General features: G+C 46.3%; 1 protein-coding gene across 26 annotated transcripts in view; it reads right to left on the reverse strand.

The window, feature by feature from the left end:
- LOC118942869 (rho guanine nucleotide exchange factor 39-like) overlaps positions 1-15,146 on the reverse strand; it is a 104,248-nt gene that overhangs the window by 24,597 nt on the left and 64,505 nt on the right. For all 26 annotated transcript variants that reach the window (XR_005038520.1, XR_005038519.1, XR_005038518.1 and 23 more), the window contains exon 7: positions 7,325-7,453. Coding sequence is in view for 1 of the 26 variants with exons in the window: in XM_036956814.1 (XP_036812709.1) it covers positions 7,325-7,453 (129 nt within the window). In the remaining 25 variants the exon portion in view is untranslated. The remainder of the gene's footprint in view (positions 1-7,324; positions 7,454-15,146) is intronic.

Consider the following 15,146-nt stretch of genomic DNA (forward strand, 5'->3'; position numbering starts at 1 on the left):
GTACGGGATCGTTCCTGAGTTGTTTCATGTTAGGATCTGGATCGTTCCTGAGTTGTTTCCGGGTAGGTACGGGATCGTTCCTGAGTTGTTTCAGGTCAGGTACGGGATCGTTCCTGAGTTGTTTCAGGTCAGGTACGGGATCGTTCCTGAGTTGTTTCGGGTCAGGTACGGGATCGTTCCTGAGTTGTTTCGGGGTAGGTACGGGATCGTTCCTGAGTTGTTTCGGGTCAGGTACGGGATCGTTCCTGAGATGTTTCAGGTTAGGTACGGGATCGTTCCTGGGTTGTTTCAGGTTAGGTACGGGATCGTTCCTGGGTTGTTTCAGGTTAGGACCGTTCCTGAGTTGTTTCAGGTTAGGACCGTTCCTGAGTTGTTTCAGGTTAGGACCGTTCCTGAGTTGTTTCAGGTTAGGACCGTTCCTGAGTTGTTTCAGGTTAGGACCGTTCCTGAGTTGTTTCAGGTTAGGACCGTTCCTGAGTTGTTTCAGGTTAGGACCGTTCCTGAGTTGTTCCAGGTTAGGTACGGGATCGTTCCTGGGTTGTTTCAGGTTAGGATCGTTCCTGAGTTGTTTCAGGTTAGGTACGGGATCGTTCCTGGGTTGTTTCAGGTTAGGATCGTTCCTGAGTTGTTTCTGGTTAGGATCGGGATCGCTCCTGAGTTGTTTCAGGTTAGGTACGGGACCGTTCCTGAGTTGTTTCGGGGTAGGTACGGGATCGTTCCTGGGTTGTTTCAGGTTAGGATCGTTCCTGAGTTGTTTCTGGTTAGGATCGGGATCGTTCCTGAGTTGTTTCGGGGTAGGTACGGGATTGTTCCTGAGTTGTTTCAGGTCAGGTACGGGATCGTTCCTGAGTTGTTTCAGGTTAGGACCGTTCCTGAGTTGTTTCAGGTTAGGTACGGGATCGTTCCTGAGTTGTTTCAGGTTAGGTACGGGACCGTTCCTGAGTTGTTTCGGGGTAGGTACGGGATCGTTCCTGAGTTGTTTCAGGTTAGGTACGGGATCGTTCCTGGGTTGTTTCAGGTTAGGATCGTTCCTGAGTTGTTTCAGGTTAGGTACGGGATCGTTCCTGAGTTGTTTCAGGTTAGGTACGGGATCGTTCCTGAGTTGTTTCAGGTTAGGACCGTTCCTGAGTTGTTTCAGGTTAGGTACGGGACCGTTCCTGAGTTGTTTCGGGGTAGGTACGGGATTGTTCCTGAGTTGTTTCAGGTTAGGTACGGGATCGTTCCTGAGTTGTTTCAGGTTAGGTACGGGATCGTTCCTGAGTTGTTTCAGGTTAGGTACGGGATCGTTCCTGAGTTGTTTCAGGTCAGGTACGGGATCGTTCCTGAGTTGTTTCAGGTTAGGTACGGGATCGTTCCTGAGTTGTTTCAGGTTAGGTACGGGATCCAGCCTCCCTCTCTCCAGGCTCCCTCCCTCCAGCCTCCCTCCATCCATCCATCTATCCAGCCTCCCTCCCTCCCTCCAGCCTCCCTGCCTGCCTCTCTCCATCCCTCCAGCCTCCCTGCCTGCCTCTATCCATCCTCCCTACCAGCCTCCAGACATCTCTCCAGCCCCCCCCCCCCCCCCAACCTCCCAGGATAACTCCATCCAGCCAGACTGTCTGTGGTATCGATGTCTCATTGATTCCTCTCTTCTTAATTCTTATCTCACAATCAGCCTCTTTATCTTTTGCTGGGCTACTCCATGTGTTCCAGGGGCTCCATCCCTCTCTCTGCTTTGCTACCTCCTCATCTGATGGGCTACTCGATATTATCTAGGGACTCCATCTCTCTCTCTGCCTGGCTACCTCCTCATCTGATGGACTACTAAATATAATCTAGGGGCTCCATCTCTCTCTCTCTCTCTGCCTGGCTACCTCCTCACCTCTGGTTAAACACTACGTAGGAGAAAGGGTGTCATTTGGGACACATCACTGGAGAAGCAGCTAGCCTTTCTTTTAGCCACAGTAGAAGTGCTGGAGGTTGAGGCAGAGGCTTTGAGGGCTGGGGTGGCGGGACTGTGAGGGAGGGGCTGAGACAGACTGGTGCTTGTCTTGATGTTAGTTAGGAAGGATTCAGACCTGATTGGCTGAAAGAGAGGAAAGAGGCTCAGTAGAGAGTTGAAAGGGGCCTGAGAACCACGGATGAGATGAAAAACCTCCTCCACACGAACAGAGAGACCTGCTGCTCACTAGCTATTCACAGCCATGCTTATGGCAGCCTCCCGAACACCTTTTGTGCTAAGTACACACACACACACACACACATAAAAGACACAGCAGTGTCCATAGACACATACACGTTTGTGTGTGTGTGTATGTGTGTGTTCATATACACACAGCTTCCTTTTCATGTGCCGGTCCACTAGATGAGTCTGTAATTGGTCCGTGGGGAGACAGGCAGGGTGAGGGAGGCACGAGGACGACGTCTCTCTGTTGTTCCTTCTACATGTGGACCACTCCCTCGGGAGGAGAGGAGGAGGAGAGGATAGGAGGGGAGAGGAGGAAGAGAGTACGGAAGAGAGTACGGAGGAGACGAGGAGAGGTGGAGGAGAGACGGGAGGACAGGAGGAGAGGACAGGAGGGGAGGACAGGAGGAAAGGACAGGACAGGAGAGAGGTAAAGAAGTAGAGAGAGAGAGAGGAGAGAGGTTAAGAAGTAGAGAGAGAGAGGAGAGAGAGGTAAAGAAGTAGAGAGAGAGGAGAAAGATAGAGAAGTGGAGAGAGAGGAGAGAGGTAAATAAGTAGAGAGGAGGAAGGTAGAGAAGTAGAGAGAGAGAAGAGAGAAGTAGAGAGAGAGAAGAGAGAAGTAAAGAAGTGAAAGAGAGGAGAAAGGTAGTGAAGTAGAGAGAGAGGAGAAAGGTAGAGAAGTGGAGAGAAAGAGAGAGAGGAGGAAGGTAGAGAAGTGGAGAGAAAGAGAGAGAGGAGGAAGGTAGAGAAGTGGAGAGAAAGAGAGAGGAGAAAGGTAGAGAAGTGGAGAGAGGAGGAAGGTAGAGAAGTGGAGAGAGAGGAGGAAGGTAGAGAAGTGGAGAGAAAGAGAGAGGAGGAAGGTAGAGAAGTAGAGAGAGAGGAGGAAGGTAGAGAAGTGGAAAGAGAGAGAGGAGGAAGGTAGAGAAGTAGAGAGAGGAAAAGGGTAGAGAAGTAGAGAGAGAGGAAGAAGGTAGAGAGAAGTAGAGAGAGAATAGTAGAGAAAGAGACAGGTACACGTGTGGTTAAAATAGTAATGAACTTCTTCCCACAGAGCCGTGGGGTGAGACAGGGATGCAGTTTGAGCATCACTCTCTTCAACATACATATCAACGAACTGGTGAGGGCACTGTAACAGTCTGCAGCACCCGGCTTCACCCTACTAGAAGTAAAATGTCTACTGTTTGCTGATGATCTGATTCCGTCCCCAACCAAGGAGGGCCTACAACAGCACCTAGATCTTCTGCACAGATTCTGTCAGACCTGGGCCCCGACAGACCTGGGGGCCCTGACAGTAAATCTCAGTAAGACCAAAATAATGGTGATCCAAAAAAGGTCCAGTTGCCAGGACCATAAATACAAATTCCATCTAGACAGCATTGTCCTAGAGCGCACAAAGAACAATACATACCTTGGCCTAAACATCAGCGCCACAAGTAACTTCCACAAAGCTGTGAACCATCTGAGAGACAAGGCAAGAAGGGCCTTCTACGCCATCAAAAGGAACATAAATTTCAACATACCAATTATGATCTGGCTAAAAACACTTGAATCAGTCATAGAGCCCATTGCCCTTTATGGTTGTGAGGTCTGGGGTCCGCTCACCAACCAAGACTTCACAAAATGGGACAAACACCAAATTGAGACTCTGCATGCAGAATTCTGCTAAAACATCCTCTGTGTAAAACGTAAAACACCAAATAATGTATGCAGAGCAGAATTAGGCCGATACCCACTAATAATCAAAATCTAGAAAATAGACTTTAACTTCTACAACCACCTAAAAGGAAGCGATTCCCCAACCTTCCATAACAAAGCCATCACCTACAGAGAAGTGAACCTGGAGAAGAGTCCCCTAAGCAAGCAAGCTGGTCCGGGGGCTCTGTTCACAAACACGGGAAGGCAGACATGGCTCTCAAGAGAAGACAGGCTATGTGCACACTGCCCACAAAATTAGGTGGAAACTGAGCGGCACTTCCTAACCTCCTGCCATTTGTTGCCTTACAACCTGTAATTAAAATAGTTTTTTTGGGGGGGGGGGGGGGGGGGGTTGTATCCTTTGATTTACACTTTGAAGATTAAAATATTTTTTTTATTGTAAATCAAACAAGAAATATGAACAAAAAAAATGAAAACTTGAGCTTAACTATTCACCCCCCAAAGTCAATACTTTGTAGAGCCACCTTATGCAGTAATGACAGCTGCAAGTCTCTTGGGGGGTTATTATGCTTAGGGTCATTGTCCTGCTGGAAGGTGAACCTCAGTCTCAAATCTCTGGAAGAAGTTTCCCTCAATACTTTCTCTGTATTTACCACCATCCCTCATTACTTCAATTCTAACCAGTTTCCCTAAAAAAACATCCCCACAGCATGATGCTGCCACCACCATGCTTCACTGTGGGGATGGTGTTCTCGGGGTGATGAAAGGTGTTCTCGGGGTGATGAAAGGTGTTGGGTTTGCGCCATTTGCGCATTTTCCTTGATGCCCAAAAAGCTACATTTTAGACTCATGTGACCAGAGTACCTTCTTCCATATGTTTGGGGAGTCTCCCACAACACCAAAAGGTGTTTACTTATTTTTTCTTTAAGCAATGGCTTTTTTTCTGACCACTCTTCCGTAAAGCCCAGCTCTGTGGAGTATACGGCTTAAAGTGGTCCTATGGACAGATACTTCAATCTCCGCTGTGGAGCTTTGCAGCTCCTTCAGCTTTATCTTCGGTCTCTTTGTTGCCTCTCTGATTAATGCCCTACTTGCCTGGTCTGTGAGTTTTGGTGGGTGGCCCTCTCTTGGCAGGTTTGTTGTGGTGTCATATTCTTTCAATGTTTTAATAATGGATTTAATTGTGCTCCATGGGATGTTCAAAGTTTCAGATATTTTTTTATAACCCCAACCCTGATCTGTACTTCTCCACAACCTTGTCCCTGACCTCTTTGGTCTTCATGGTGACGCTTGCTTGGTGGTGCCCCTTGCTAAGTGGGGTTGTAGACTCTGGGGCCATTCAGAACAGGTGTATATATACACTGAGATCATGCGACACTTAAATCAAGTCCACCTGTTTGCAGTCTAACTAATTAGGTGACTTCTGAAGGTAATTGGTTGCACCAGATCTTATTTAGGGGCATACTGTATGTACACACCACTTTTCCAGTTAGAGTTATTTCACTTTACCAATTTGGAGTATTTTGTGTTGTTTATTGTATATTGTTTATGTCCATTAGATGAAATCCAAATAAAAATTAATTTAAATTATAGGTTGTAATGCAACAAAATAGGAAAAATGAAAAGGGGGGGGGGGGGGGATACTTTTGCAAGACCCTGTATATTTACAAACACAAACAAAGCCCCAGGACAGCGACACAAATAGATCAAAACAAACCATGAGAAAAAAATACATATATAATTATCTAGAAAATGCGAATCTATGTGAGACCATCCTACTACGCTCATCACCAAATGAGAACCGTCAACATGGCTGGCTAGCTATCTTCCTGACTGAACAACAGTACGAGATCAGAACCACACAAGCTTCCTGCTGAAAGGCCAACAACCTTTCCTAAGGAAGGCTGGTTCCGACAGATCAACGCCGAACAAAGGCGTTCGCACGTAAATACAGTCATGATTTCTTATTCCAAAAACGGGCGGCGGTTCATGTGAAAACTATATGATTCATGAGAAAATAGTTCTGAAATGTATCAACGATAAGTCTCTCTCCATGTCGATGTGTACAAGCCGACATATTTTGTCAATCCACTAGGGACCTCTGTTCCATCTAAAGGGTGTATGTTTATTCTGTGTTATTATTTAGTTAGCTAGTAAATAATTAAACCAATGTGTGTAGTACTGAATCATAAGGCTGGGGTTTCTGCAGATCCAAGGTTACGACTGGTCAGAATGATGATATGAGGTAACAATTAAATCAGATGACTGTTTATCAAGGAAATAGGTATATCTTCTAGAGTTTAATTCTGGAGATGGTAACTCTTCCATGGTTCCCCACGGAAGAGTTACAACCTCTTCCGTGGTGCCCCAAATCCTAATGAAGTAATTGTTATATGATTCATTTAAAAAAGGGTAACAATTAAACATATTTAGTTGATTAAATAAATAACAGTCATCAGATTAATGAAAGTAAAGTCACAACACCAAAAAAAAACACTTTGAATTGAATTGAAAGAGAGAGTGAGAGGGGTAGAGAGTGAGAGGGGTAGAGAGTGAGAGGGGTAGAGAGTGAGAGGGGTAGAGAGTGAGAGGGGGTAGAGAGTGAGAGGGGGTAGAGAGTGAGAGGGGGTAGAGAGTGAGAGGGGTAGAGAGTGAGAGGGGTAGAGAGTGAGAGGGGTAGAGAGTGAGAGGGGTAGAGAGTGAGAGGGGTAGAGAGTGAGAGGGGTAGAGAGTGAGAGGGGTAGAGAGTGAGAGGGGGTAGAGAGTGAGAGGGGGTAGAGAGTGAGAGGGGTAGAGAGTGAGAGGGGTAGAGAGTGAGAGGGGGTAGAGAGTGAGAGGGGGTAGAGAGTGAGAGGGGTAAAGAGTGAGAGGGGTAGAGAGTGAGAGGGATAGAGAGTGAGAGGGGTAGAGAGTGAGAGGGGTAGAGAGTGAGAGGGGTAGAGAGTGAGAGGGGTAGAGAGTGAGAGGGGTAGAGAGTGAGAGGGGTAGAGAGTGAGAGGGGTAGAGAGTGAGAGGGGTAGAGAGTGAGAGGGGTATAGAGTGAGAGGGGTAGAGAGTGAGAGGGATAGAGAGTGAGAGGGGTAGAGAGTGAGAGGGGTAGAGAGTGAGAGGGGTAAAGAGTGAGAGGGGTAGAGAGTGAGAGGGGTAGAGAGTGAGAGGGGTAGAGAGTGAGAGGGGTAGAGAGTGAGAGGGGTAGAGAGTGAGAGGGGTAGAGAGTGAGAGGGGTAGAGAGTGAGAGGGGGTAGAGAGTGAGAGGGGTAGAGAGTGAGAGGGGTAGAGAGTGAGAGGGGTAGAGAGTGAGAGGGGGTAAAGAGTGAGAGGGGGTAGAGAGTGAGAGGGGTAGAGAGTGAGAGGGGTAGAGAGTGAGAGGGGTAGAGAGTGAGAGGGGTAGAGAGTGAGAGGGGTAGAGAGTGAGAGGGGTAGAGAGTGAGAGGGGTAAAGAGTGAGAGGGGTAGAGAGAACAAGAGTAAGAGAGAAAGGAATGTAATCAGAATCAGAACCAACCTGGAGCTTCCACCTTGGTCTTTCTCCCCTTCAGCAGTCTCTGCACCCGCCGCAGCTGCAGGTGGTTGTCATGGCTGCGGGCGTTGTCCTGGATACGCTGGGATACCTCAGAGATCAGCTTCACCGACCCTAAAAAGCATCATGGGTAGACAGATGAGGGTTAGCTGCCAGAATGGATTACTGAAACACCCGGAAGTAGCTAACAGTGCCTTCAGGAAGTACTCATACCCCTTGACCTATTCCACATTGTGTTGTGTTAAAGCCTGAATTCAATATAGATAGTAGTGCCACCCATCTACACACAATACCTTGTGAAGACAAAGTCATTTTTTTTGTGTGTTGCAAATGAAATAATGAAATCTAATTTACACAAGTATTCACACTCCTCAATCAATACTTTGTAGAAGTACCTTTGGCAAAGATTACAGCTGTGTCTTTCTGGGTAAATCACACCTGAATTCAGTCACACCTGGATTGCCTATAATTATTTATTGATTCTTCTTCTTCAAGCTCTGTCAAATCGGTTGTGGATCATTGCCAGACAACCATTTTTCAGTTTTTACCATAGATTTTGAAGTAGATCCAAGTCAAAACTGTAACTCGGCCACTCAGGAAGATTCACTGTCTTCTACTCCAGAGTAGATTTGGCCTTGTGTTTTAGGTTATTGTCCTGCTGAAAGGTGACTTCATCTCCCAGTGTCTGGTGGAAAGCAGACTGAACCAGGTTTTCCTTCATGATTTTGACAGTGCTTAGCTCTATACAGATGATTGACAGTGCTTAGCTCTATACAGATGATTGACAGTGCTTAGCTCTATACAGATGATTGACAGTGCTTAGCTCTATACAGATGATGTTGACCAGTGCTTAGCTCTATACAGATGATTGACAGTGCTTAGCTCTATACAGATGATTGACAGTGCTTAGCTCTATACAGATGATTGACAGTGCTTAGCTCTATACAGATGATTGACAGTGCTTAGCTCTATACAGATGATTGACAGTGCTTAGCTCTATACAGATGATTGACAGTGCTTAGCTCTATACAGATGATTGACAGTGCTTAGCTCTATACAGATGATTGACAGTGCTTAGCTCTATACAGATGATTGACAGTGCTTAGCTCTATACAGATGATTGACAGTGCTTAGCTCTATACAGATGATTGACAGTGCTTAGCTCTATACAGATGATTGACAGTGCTTAGCTCTATACAGGTGATTGACAGTGCTTAGCTCTATACAGGTGATTGACAGTGCTTAGCTCTATACAGATGATGTTGACAATGCTTAGCTCTATACAGATGATTGACAGTGCTTAGCTCTATACAGATGATTGACAGTGCTTAGCTCTATACAGATGATTGACAGTGCTTAGCTCTATACAGATGATTGACAGTGCTTAGCTCTATACAGATGATTGACAGTGCTTAGCTCTATACAGATGATTGACAGTGCTTAGCTCTATACAGATGAGTTTGACAGTGCTTAGCTCTATACAGATGAGTTTGACAGTGCTTAGCTCTATACAGATGAGTTTGACAGTGCTTAGCTCTATACAGATGATGTTGACAGTGCTTAGCTCTATACAGATGAGTTTGACAGTGCTTAGCTCTATACAGATGAGTTTGACAGTGCTTAGCTCTATACAGATGATGTTGACAGTGCTTAGCTCTATACAGATGAGTTTGACAGTGCTTAGCTCTATACAGATGAGTTTGACAGTGCTTAGCTCTATACAGATGATGTTGACAGTGCTTAGCTCTATACAGATGATTGACAGTGCTTAGCTCTATACAGATGATTGACAGTGCTTAGCTCTATACAGATGATTGACAGTGCTTAGCTCTATACAGATGATTGACAGTGCTTAGCTCTATACAGATGATTGACAGTGCTTAGCTCTATACAGATGATGTTGACAGTGCTTAGCTCTATACAGGTGATTGACAGTGCTTAGCTCTATAGAGATGATTGACAGTGCTTAGCTCTATACAGATGATGTTGACAGTGCTTAGCTCTATACAGATGATTGACAGTGCTTAGCTCTATACAGATGATTGACAGTGCTTAGCTCTATACAGATGATTGACAGTGCTTAGCTCTATACAGATGATGTTGACAGTGCTTAGCTCTATACAGATGATTGACAGTGCTTAGCTCTATACAGATGATTGACAGTGCTTAGCTCTATACAGATGATTGACAGTGCTTAGCTCTATACAGATGATGTTGTTTACCATGAAAAACTCCCCATTCCTTAACAATTACAACGCTTGACAATATGGAGTGGTACTCAATGATGTGATGCACGGGATTTGCCCCCAAACATAACATCCTGTCTGGGGTCCATCTACCTGTTCATCCTGTCTGGGTCCGTCTACCTATTCATCCTGTCTGGGTCCGGCTACCTATTCATCCTGTCTGGGTCCGGCTACCTGTTCATCCTGTCTGGGTCCGGCTACCTGTTCATCCTGTCTGGGTCCGGCTACCTATTCATCCCGTCTGGGTCCTTTTCTCTATTCATCCTGTCTGGGTCCGTCTACCTATTCATCCTGTCTGGGTCCTTTTCTCTATTCATCCTGTCTGGGTCCGGCTACCTATTCATCCTGTCTGGGTCCGGCTACCTGTTCATCCTGTCTGGGTCCGGCTACCTGTTAATCCTGTCTGGGTCCGGATACCTGTTAATCCTGTCTGGGTCCGTCTACCTGTTAATCCTGTCTGGGTCCGTCTACCTGTTAATCCTGTCTGGGTCCGTCTACCTGTTAATCCTGTCTGGGTCCGGCTACCTGTTCATCCTGTCTGGGTCCGGCTACCTGTTCATCCTGTCTGGGTCCGTCTACCTGTTAATCCTGTCTGGGTCCGTCTACCTGTTAATCCTGTCTGGGTCCGTCTACCTGTTAATCCTGTCTGGGTCCGTCTACCTGTTAATCCACAACCATCAAGCTCTACGTGGTGCAGTATGTTCTCTATGTGGTGCAGTATGTTCTCTACGTGGTGCAGTACGTTCTCTACGTGGTGCAGTATGTTCTCTACGTGGTGCAGTATGTTCTCTACGTGGTGCAGTATGTTCTCTACGTGGTGCAGTATGTTCTCTATGTGGTGCAGTATGTTCTCTACGTGGTGCAGTACGTTCTCTACGTGGTGCAGTATGTTCTCTACGTGGTGCAGTACGTTCTCTACGTGGTGCAGTATGTTCTCTACGTGGTGCAGTATGTTCTCTACGTGGTGCAGTACGTTCTCTACGTGGTGCAGTACGTTCTCTACGTGGTGCAGTACGTTCTCTACGTGGTGCAGTACGTTCTCTACGTGGTGCAGTATGTTCTCTACGTGGTGCAGTATGTTCTCTACGTGGTGCAGTATGTTCTCTACGTGGTGCAGTATGTTCTCTACGTGGTGCAGTATGTTCTCTACGTGGTGCAGTATGTTCTCTACGTGGTGCAGTATGTTCTCTACGTGGTGCAGTATGTTCTCTACGTGGTGCAGTATGTTCTCTATGTGGTGCAGTATGTTCTCTACGTGGTGCAGTATGTTCTCTACGTGGTGCAGTATGTTCTCTACGTGGTGCAGTATGTTCTCTACGTGGTGCAGTATGTTCTCTACGTGGTGCAGTATGTTCTCTACGTGGTGCAGTATGTTCTCTACGTGGTGCAGTACGTTCTCTACGTGGTGCAGTATGTTCTCTACGTGGTGCAGTATGTTCTCTACGTGGTGCAGTATGTTCTCTACGTGGTGCAGTATGTTCTCTACGTGGTGCAGTATGTTCTCTACGTGGTGCAGTATGTTCTCTACGTGGTGCAGTATGTTCTCTACGTGGTGCAGTATGTTCTCTACGTGGTGCAGTATGTTCTCTACGTGGTGCAGTATGTTCTCTACGTGGTGCAGTATGTTCTCTACATGGTGCAGTATGTTCTCTACGTGGTGCAGTATGTTCTCTACGTGGTGCAGTATGTTCTCTACATGGTGCAGTATGTTCTCTACGTGGAGCAGTATGTTCTCTACGTGGTGCAGTATGTTCTCTAGATGGTGCAGTATGTTCTCTACGTGGTGCAGTATGTTCTCTACGTGGTGCAGTATGTTCTCTACGTGGTGCAGTATGTTCTCTACATGGTGCAGTATGTTCTCTACATGGTGCAGTATGTTCTCTATGTGGTGCAGTATGTTCTCTACATGGTGCAGTATGTTCTCTACGTGGTGCAGTATGTTCTCTACATGGTGCAGTATGTTCTCTACGTGGTGCAGTATGTTCTCTACATGGTGCAGTATGTTCTCTATGTGGTGCAGTATGTTCTCTACATGGTGCAGTATGTTCTCTACATGGTGCAGTATGTTCTCTACGTGGTGCAGTATGTTCTCTACGTGGTGCAGTACGTTCTCTACATGGTGCAGTATGTTCTCTACATGGTGCAGTATGTTCACCACATGGTGCAGTATGTTCTCTACATGTAACAAGACAACAACACAAGGTGCAATATGTTCTCTACATGGTGCAGTATGATCTCTACATGGTGCAGTATGTCCTCTACATGTAACCAGACAACAACACATGGTGCAGTATGTTCTCTACATGGTGCAGTATGTTCTCTATGTGGTGCAGTATGTTCTCTACATGGTGCAGTATGATCTCTACATGGTGCAGTATGTTCTCTACATGTAACCAGACAACACATGGTGCAGTATGTTCTCTATGTGTAACCAGGCAACAACACATGGTGCAGTATGTTCTCTACGTGGCGCAGTACGTTTTCTACGTGGTGCAGTATGTTCTCTACATGTAACCAGACAACAACACATGGTGCAGTATGTTCTCTACATGGTGCAGTATGTTCTCTATGTGGTGCAGTATGTTCTCTATGTGGTGCAGTATGTTCTCTACGTGGTGCAGTATGTCCTCTACATGTAACCAGACAACAACACATGGTGCAGTATGTTCTCTACATGGTGCAGTATGTTCTCTACATGGTGCAGTATGTTCTCTACATGTAACCAGGCAACAACACATGGTGCAGTATGTTCTCTACGTGGTGCAGTATGTTCTCTACGTGTAACCAGGCAACCACACATGGTGCAGTATGTTCTCTACATGGTGCAGTATGTTCTCTACATGAAACCAGGCAACAACACATGGTGCAGTATGTTCTCTACGTGGTGCAGTATGTTCTCTACGTGTAACCAGGCAACCACACATGGTGCAGTATGTTCTCTACATGGTGCAGTATGTTCTCTACATGTAACCAAGCAACAACACATGGTGCAGTATGTTCTCTACGTGGTGCAGTATGTTCTCTACATGGTGCAGTATGTTCTCTACGTGGTGCAGTATGTTCTCTACGTGTAACCAGGCAACCACACATGGTGCAGTATGTTCTCTACATGGTGCAGTATGTTCTCTACATGGTGCAGTATGTTCTCTACATGTAACCAGGCAACAACACATGGTGCAGTATGTTCTCTACATGGTGCAGTATGTTCTCTACGTGGTGCAGTATGTTCTCTACGTGGTGCAGTATGTTCTCTACGTGGTGCAGTATGTTCTCTACGTGGTGCAGTATGTACTCTACGTGGTGCAGTATGTTCTCTACGTGGTGCAGTACGTTCTCTACGTGGTGCAGTACGTTCTCTACGTGGTGCAGTACGTTCTCTACGTGGTGCAGTACGTTCTCTACGTGGTGCAGTACGTTCTCTACGTGGTGCAGTACGTTCTCTACGTGGTGCAGTACGTTCTCTACGTGGTGCAGTACGTTCTCTACGTGGTGCAGTACGTTCTCTACGTGGTGCAGTACGTTCTCTACGTGGTGCAGTACGTTCTCTACGTGGTGCAGTACGTTCTCTACGTGGTGCAGTATGTTCTCTACGTGGTGCAGTATGTTCTCTATGTGGTGCAGTATGTTCTCTATGTGTAACCAGACAACAACACATGGTGCAGTATGTTCTCTACGTGGTGCAGTATGTTCTCTACGTGGTGCAGTATGTTCTCTACGTGGTGCAGTATGTTCTCTACGTGGTGCAGTATGTTCTCTACGTGGTGCAGTATGTTCTCTACGTGGTGCAGTATGTTCTCTACGTGGTGCAGTATGTTCTCTACGTGGTGCAGTATGTTCTCTATGTGTAACCAGACAACAACACACGGTGCAGTATGTTCTCTACGTGGTGCAGTATGTTCTCTACGTGGTGCAGTATGTTCTCTACGTGGTGCAGTATGTTCTCTACATGGTGCAGTATGTTCTCTATGTGTAACCAGACAACAACACACGGTGCAGTATGTTCTCTACGTGGTGCAGTATGTTCTCTACATGGTGCAGTATGTTCTCTACGTGGTGCAGTATGTTCTCTACGTGGTGCAGTATGTTCTCTACGTGGTGCAGTATGTTCTCTACATGGTGCAGTATGTTCTCTACGTGGTGCAGTATGTTCTCTACATGGTGCAGTATGTTCTCTACGTGGTGCAGTATGTTCTCTACATGGTGCAGTATGTTCTCTACGTGGTGCAGTATGTTCTCTACGTGGTGCAGTATGTTCTCTACGTGGTGCAGTATGTTCTCTACATGGTGCAGTATGTTCTCTACGTGGTGCAGTATGTTCTCTACATGGTGCAGTATGTTCTCTACGTGGTGCAGTATGTTCTCTACGTGGTGCAGTATGTTCTCTACGTGGTGCAGTATGTTCTCTACGTGGTGCAGTATGTTCTCTACGTGGTGCAGTATGTTCTCTACGTGGTGCAGTATGTTCTCTACGTGGTGCAGTACGTTCTCTACGTGGTGCAGTACGTTCTCTACGTGGTGCAGTACGTTCTCTACGTGGTGCAGTATGTTCTCTACGTGGTGCAGTATGTTCTCTACGTGGTGCAGTATGTTCTCTACGTGGTGCAGTATGTTCTCTACGTGGTGCAGTATGTTCTCTACGTGGTGCAGTATGTTCTCTACGTGGTGCAGTATGTTCTCTACGTGGTGCAGTATGTTCTCTATGTGGTGCAGTATGTTCTCTACGTGGTGCAGTATGTTCTCTATGTGGTGCAGTATGTTCTCTACGTGGTGCAGTATGTTCTCTACGTGGTGCAGTATGTTCTCTACGTGGTGCAGTATGTTCTCTACGTGGTGCAGTATGTTCTCTACGTGGTGCAGTATGTTCTCTACGTGGTGCAGTATGTTCTCTACGTGGTGCAGTACGTTCTCTACGTGGTGCAGTATGTTCTCTACGTGGTGCAGTATGTTCTCTACGTGGTGCAGTATGTTCTCTACGTGGTGCAGTATGTTCTCTACGTGGTGCAGTATGTTCTCTACGTGGTGCAGTATGTTCTCTACGTGGTGCAGTATGTTCTCTACGTGGTGCAGTATGTTCTCTACGTGGTGCAGTATGTTCTCTACGTGGTGCAGTATGTTCTCTACGTGGTGCAGTATGTTCTCTACATGGTGCAGTATGTTCTCTACGTGGTGCAGTATGTTCTCTACGTGGTGCAGTATGTTCTCTACATGGTGCAGTATGTTCTCTACGTGGAGCAGTATGTTCTCTACGTGGTGCAGTATGTTCTCTAGATGGTGCAGTATGTTCTCTACGTGGTGCAGTATGTTCTCTACGTGGTGCAGTATGTTCTCTACGTGGTGCAGTATGTTCTCTACATGGTGCAGTATGTTCTCTATGTGGTGCAGTATGTTCTCTACATGGTGCAGTATGTTCTCTACGTGGTGCAGTATGTTCTCTACATGGTGCAGTATGTTCTCTACGTGGTGCAGTATGTTCTCTACATGGTGCAGTATGTTCTCTATGTGGTGCAGTATGTTCTCTACATGGTGCAGTATGTTCTCTACATGGTGCAGTATGTTCTCTA

This window comes from Oncorhynchus mykiss, chromosome 21 (assembly GCF_013265735.2).
Source record: "Oncorhynchus mykiss isolate Arlee chromosome 21, USDA_OmykA_1.1, whole genome shotgun sequence".
Classification (NCBI taxonomy): domain Eukaryota; kingdom Metazoa; phylum Chordata; class Actinopteri; order Salmoniformes; family Salmonidae; genus Oncorhynchus; species Oncorhynchus mykiss.